This window comes from Rattus norvegicus, chromosome 1, assembly GCF_036323735.1.
Source record: "Rattus norvegicus strain BN/NHsdMcwi chromosome 1, GRCr8, whole genome shotgun sequence".
Taxonomy (NCBI): Eukaryota; Metazoa; Chordata; class Mammalia; order Rodentia; family Muridae; genus Rattus; species Rattus norvegicus.
The window spans coordinates 270133789-270140614 of record NC_086019.1 but is presented as its reverse complement, the minus strand read 5'-3'; the positions used below and the strand labels follow the sequence as shown (position 1 = coordinate 270140614).

General features: G+C 42.4%; 1 protein-coding gene across 7 annotated transcripts in view; it reads right to left on the bottom strand.

Annotated features, from left to right (window-relative positions):
- The window catches only part of Grk5 (G protein-coupled receptor kinase 5), a 193981-nt gene that overhangs the window by 67680 nt on the left and 119475 nt on the right, over positions 1 to 6826 (bottom strand). For all 7 annotated transcript variants that reach the window (XM_039088820.2, XM_039088800.2, XM_039088827.2 and 4 more), the window contains one exon: positions 541 to 653. In XM_039088820.2, the coding sequence (XP_038944748.1) occupies positions 541 to 653 (113 nt within the window). The remainder of the gene's footprint in view (positions 1 to 540; positions 654 to 6826) is intronic.

Genomic DNA, 6826 nt, shown 5'->3' with positions numbered 1-6826 from the left:
TTATCTTGAAATAGCCAATGAGGTGGTTGGGGAAATAGCCAATGAGGGGGTTGGGGATTTAGCTCAGTGGTAGAGCGCTTGCCTAGCAAGCGCAAGGCCCTGGGTTCGGTCCCCAGCTCCGAAAAAAAGAAAAAAAAAAAAAAGAAGAAGAAATAGCCAATGGGCACTCACTGAACAGGAGTTTACTGACAGTGCCTGTGTGTTCAGGGAACTCTGCTGGAGGAGGTGAACAAGAAGCTCAAAAGCAAAACATTTGCATTCCCTAGGGAAACAGACGGTAAACATGTAGACAAAAATACTAGCTGTGTATTTTACCTGAAGCATTTCAACTAGAGGAAGAGCAACAGGACCCAAGAGTTATCTCAACATTATTAAACCTTCCCAGTTTCTCAAGGAACAAGAGTTTAGATTCTTCACACTTCAAAACCATCAGGCCCATCTTTATTTCCTCCTGACAAAAACAAAGAAACAAACAAAGAAACAAACAAAAAAAAACTTGCCAAACACAGAAGACCCAAGGGCCACTTAGCAGGGACTTACCACTAAGTCCAGGAACTGAATGTAGCACTCCAGTCCAGGCCTGGTTTCACAGAATTGTCGAAAAAGCAGTCTCCCAATTGGTTGCTTGTCACATAGACTGTAGTAATCTCTGTCTGGAGATAAGACGAAAAAAGTGTGGTGAATTGGGTCCAGAATTCTGGGTAGATGGAGCAAGATACTGGGGAACTGAAGTCAGTATTTGCAGGGTCTGCAGACCGGAGAGAGAAGTCTAGAGCAGAGAATGGTGCCAGGCCACACCTGGTTCTGTTTTGCAGGACTATGACTTCTATATGGACACCCTAGTGGTTCTGGCGATCACAGCTCCACTTCCTATCTAGCCAAACAACATGAAACAGAATCTGGTTCTGGTGACTGGGTAAAGGTTTCAGGCTCATGGCCTAAGCCAAACCAGCCAGTACTTTCTCTCATTCTGGAGGCCAGTGCGGACAATGGTGTCCTTGACCTTGTGTGAAAAGCTGCTGTGAGGAGACTGAACCTGGGCATCATAACTGAGAAAACAGCAGAGTTAGTCCCTTGAAATATCCAGATATTTAGATCAAATCATGCCTGTAGCCCATACTACATTTGAAAAGCTGATTTAAGGGAACACATTCCTTCTGTTTAGAGCAATTTAAAAAAAAATCCTAAATTACTTATAATTCAAACCATCCTACTGGATAGTTTTGTACTGGTTCATTCATTCTTTCTTTCTTTGTTTCTTTCTCTGTTTCTTTGTTTCTTTCCTTTCTTTCTTCCTCCCCCCTCTTCCTCCCCCTCCTCTCCCTCCTCCTCCTCCTCCTTGTTTATTGCTTTATTTTTCTCCCATTTTAACCCAGTTGAAGTAAAGCCCACTCTTTGGATGCTTCTAATGAAAACTGTGCATTTCCCAGATAAATAGGCACAGAAACAAGAAGTGACTATCTTTTAGCCACTAAGCCAGCAAGGGGGTTCTGAAGTAGAAACAAGGTGATCCACCCAGCCCACAGCCAGGAGCTGAAGTGCTAGCACTGGATGTTTTTTTATTTCACATCTCTTCCACCCTCTTTGTTTTCCCTCCTATGAAAAACAAAACGCATATCTGACTGGGACCAGGATTCTTTCCCTGCAATGACATTACAGCATCTTTAAGCTTATTAGCTTGGATCTAAATTCTTTTAATTTATTTCATTTTTTCTTCTACGGAACATCTTCTCCCCAAACCTCTGAACAAATCCCTACCAAACCTTCTGGTTCTGGGATGCTGATACCTCCCAACTTCTTAAGATGGTTTGTGACTCAGCCTTCACAAATCAGAGTCACCTGTGTTCTAGCCATAATGACAGGTTCAAAAATGAGCAAATGCAGCCAGGGCAGTGGTGGTGCATATCTTTAGTCACAGCACTCAGGAAGCAGAGGTGGATATCTGTGAGTTGGAGGCCACGCTGGTCTACAGAGGGAGTTCTAGGAAAGTCAGAGCTACACAGAGAAACCCTTTCTCATAAAACCTAAAAAGAATGGGTAAATGACTCGGCCCCATCTAATCGTAACCTTCATTCTCCCCAACACGATGATAAAGTTAAGCATGGCACTTGACTGAATAATAGCCAAATTGGAGACCTATTTCCTCCATAAATTCAGAATGTGGTTCATGCCCCAGACCCAGCCACTACAGTTAGGGCCTGTGACTCTAGCCCCAGAGCTGCTTCTAAAACTTCCTGGAAAGAGGCTTGCTTACTTCAGAGTGCTGAGGACTTAGGACTTTATTTTTTCTTCCAGGAAGGTAGAGCCTGGGCCTAAAGCCTGGGCATTAATATCTGACATTAACTACAAAGAGTATACATTGCTCTTCTCATGAGCAAATGGCTCAAAAGCGGGGGCTATTTTAGTGGGAACTCATGGGTCAAACATATATACAGAAGTCACTCACAAATGTGGCTTTCTCTAAAGCAGATACTCTGATCAACATGAATGAGCCCCATGCCAAGTCATCCTCTGACACACACACACACACACCCTGGGGAAGAAAAACAAACCTTTGCACCTTCCCCCAATCAAGGAGCTTTCCCTATAAAATTCTGGAAACAGAGCAAATTACCAATTACTCAATTATGGGAAAGGGCACAATACCTCTTATTTGATTTGAGCAAGGTAACCCCCTGCTTCCAAAAGCAATTATGAGATTTCATGTACCATATTGTGACTGCCTAAGAGTTCATATGACAGAATTTCTTCCCCTACATATGGTGTTTCTTGTCAGTATGGAAACAAGACTGATATAAACACGGGCACAGTAAACACCATGTGATTCTGACACAAGTTGTCAGGAACACCGCCCCCGCCCCCCTCCACACACACACTTTCACTGCTTCTCCAAACCATGTAGAAGATCCCAAACAAGAAAGCAACTTACTAGCTGGTCAGTAAAGGTCAAAAGAACCAGAAATTGTCTTTCCAGATTTTGTTCTCAGTCTCCAATAAGGATCTTCTATTCTTATCCACAAAAGCAAGTGGAACTCAGATTCCTTTGGGAATGGATGAGGCCATAGTAGGAATGGTCAAGGTGACAGGAGGAAGCACAAAGCAAAGTTCTCAGTGTGGGAAGATGAATATGAAGGGCAGATAGTCCCTGAGAAGTCTAATGATAATGAGGCTGGAGACATGAGGAGGACAACTCGGGGTCATCTAGGGGTAGACGCCCTTCGATCTTCCAATAGTGCTGACTGTGATACTCACAATCAGGTTTTCAGTGTTTCCTGGGGAGTGTCAAGAGCGCGGAAGGCAATCTGCGAAGCTGTACATACCAGGAACATGCACACACACACACACACGCACACACACACACACACACACAGACACTCATACGTACACACACACACACGCACACACACACACACGCACACACACACTCACACACACACACACGCACACACACACTCACACACGCACACACGCACACGCGCACACATGCACACACACACTCACATGTACACACCAACTCTTATAAAACCTGAATCCTTGCCTTGGGTCCTGTCCATCACTGGCAGGTCTCTTCCAAGCATTATGACTTTGTTGTTTTGTTTCCTTTATTCACCCAGCAAACTCTCTTCTAAGGCCTCTTGCTTCTTGATAATAGAAGGTTCTTTTAATTTTAAAGATCACCCCTTGAATCAGGACAGAGTATGCAACTAATATGGGGTGTCTCAGAGTAGACATGGAGGAATGGCTTAAAGGAAGTACAAGGTGCTTGGGGATAGAAGCCAAGGCAGGAAGACGAGCATCAGTAAGTCGTGTTACGTGGGAGGATGAATTTGCCTGGTGATAAGTCTAAGTGTCTCAATGCCTATATTCAAACACAGTACAGCAAGCCTCTTTTTTCTCTATCTTCCCAAGTCAGGCTGATATTTGCCAAGATGTCAACCAGCTAAAGGAATAACAAGACCAAAGGCAATGTCCTCAGATCTGGGCCTCTCACAATCCAAAGATACCACAGAGAGACAAGGTGCTGGCTAGAAGCAGTTTCATCTGTCAATCCATGTAATCATGGGCTTGAGTTTGTAGGCCTTTCTAGGCCTCAGTTTCTCATCTACAAAATAAAGGCATCAGAATGATCAGCTGCCAAGTCCCTTCACAGACTGGAGCCTTCCTTAACTGCCAGTTTCACAAACTGATTAAAGGTCTAAAGATGGCCTCCACAGTCAATACTAAAGCTCACTTTTATCTAGTATTCCAAAGCTCTACTTTTGTCTACTTCTGGTGGCAATGCCTGGTCTGGTGTATTCCTCCAAATTTTGTGAAAACTAGTAGTAGTCTGTATGATGTATGATTTGGGTCATAGTTACTCAGCGATGGAGTTGTAATGAAAAGTGCCCCTGGCACTGTATGAATTGTCTATGGGAATTCTGTATCTAATAAAGCTTTATTTATAAAGCAGGTGGAGAGTCACCATTTGATCAAATGCTAATCTCTGTTTTCACATCCATCCCCTTTGCAATGTAATGTGATGCTGAACTGATTTCCTCTGTCACCAGAACATATGACCAATAGTAAAGAAAAGGAGACCTGAAGTTAGAAAAGCCAAGTCCATTCCAGGAGGAACCCAGGCCTTTCCTGGGTCCAGTGACCCCTGGACATCTAACAATATACACACGAAAAACCATGAGATGCCACACTTCTGTAGTCAAATACCACTTATCACTCAGGCCAAACAAATAGACATCAAGAGCAAACACAGCATGGATAAGCCCAAGCAGCATTGTGTTGGTCCAAGATCTGGAAGCAAAAGCTACATGCACAGTTAATCCCAAAAGTCTAAAACTCAAAAAAGTCAAATCCACAGTGACCAAAATCAGAACAACAGTGGGAAATAGGGAATTCATGACAGAGGCACATGGTAGATGGAGGAAGTTGAGTATTATAAAAATGTTCTATGCCTTGACTCTGGTGATTGCACGGCTGTACATGTTTATAAAAGTCATTTAATTATACAATTGAAATTGATGACTGCATTGCAGGCAAGCAGTGACATTTCAATAAAGATAACCAAAGGAAAGAAAAATATTAAGTCACATAACCTGAGCTATCTAAGCTTCCCAGGAGCTTGCCTGGCACAGGTTCTCTGAGATCTCGAGATCGATCTCTCTCTCTCTCTCTCTCTCTCTCTCTCTCTCTCTCTCTCTCTCTCTCTCTGTAAGGCAGTGGCTTGGGGGAAGCACTGGAGATTGGGGTTATGTGACAGCAGACTTCCCGATAAAAGCAATGGGCTATTTTCAGGGTCAATACTTTAGATAGAACAAAACTTAAATATCTGGGGCTGGCAAGACTGCCCAGCAAGAAACTCTGAACTCTTCTAACTCTTATTTGTGTATATACGTATAAACAAAGACAGATAAATATTTGGTAATTAATTCCTGCTGGCAGCAGCAGAGAATTAACTAATAATTGTTAGAGTTCCTTTCTCTGTTGCCCAAGAGCCTCACCTCTCACTGGCCAGGTGAGAGCAACTAAATCTTTGTGAGTCAGGAAAAGAAAGGCATGTTTGCAGGGGGGGGGGCTTTTACACAGGCAATATGCAGAAAAACACACATATTTATATATATACACAGACATGTCACAGGCCCAACCATCAGTCTCATCAACTCCACAAATATACATACACACTTACTTACACCTATACTTACAAATGCATACATGGTAGATGGAGCAAAAGCCCCCCCCCCAGCAGGTTTCACTGTGCAAGCACCAGCAAAGAAAGAACTCACTCATTCTGGGTGAATAAAAGCTCCAACTTTTATTACTTAGAGGAAGAAAAGAAAGAAAACCGACTGTTTTTTGGAGTATAAAACCAAAACAAAACAAAAAAACCTATCCTTGTTAGTAAGAAGAAACTTGCTGTTAAGAAGAAACTTGTCTCATGTTAAGAAGTCTGCCTTCTTTCTCTCTGCTCTCTCTGTTCTGCCTGTGCGCTCTCTCTCTGCTCTGCTCTGCTCTGCTCTGCTCCTATTCTGCTTCTGTTCTTATTGTCATTGGTCCTAGTTCTTGTACTTTTTCAGAATACATGATCACATGATATTCCAAGCATCTTTTTTCAAAAGTTCACAAAAAGTTCAAACATAAATTCAAATCATAAATTGAATAAGGTCTAACTGAACATTCATTATCTGTCACTAGCTCCACAGGTTCATTAAAAGTTTAGAACAATAATTCTTATGTCTAAGTTAGCACGATTTTGTCAAGAGGCAAATCATCTTTTCATTAGTGTCTCATTAGCATTGAAGTTCTGTATAGATAAATCTAGTCAATATTTTATCTTTTGTCCTTGCACCTACAATAAATGGTTCATCTCCAGTTGATGACTTTTAGTTATCAGAAAATGGCTTCGCCTAAAGGAAATGTTTTCCCTGATCAAAACTCTGTTTCAACCCTGCTTTCTATCTTAGTGTGATTAACACATGACATATGAAGGTTCACAGAGCCCCAATTGCAGCCTTCATACTTAGGGGGCTCAAAATTACCTGTATAAATTTAGGAAATTTATATTATCAGTATTAGGAATTAAGAAATCTTCCATTAATCTCAATGGGGGAGTAAGAAATGTGGGGAGGGGGACAGAAGCCACAGGAGGAAAAATGCAGCCATCATTGGCACTGCCTTAGCTGCTAGTGCAGTTGCTGGCTTAGCACCTGGGAAGGATCCTGTGCTGGGAAGGGATCATGAGTTCTTTGTGTGGTGGTGATTGTTTAAACAATGGAGGGGCAGAGCAAAAAGAAGAGGCCAAGGAATAAAACAGATTTCCCCACTTTGTAGCATT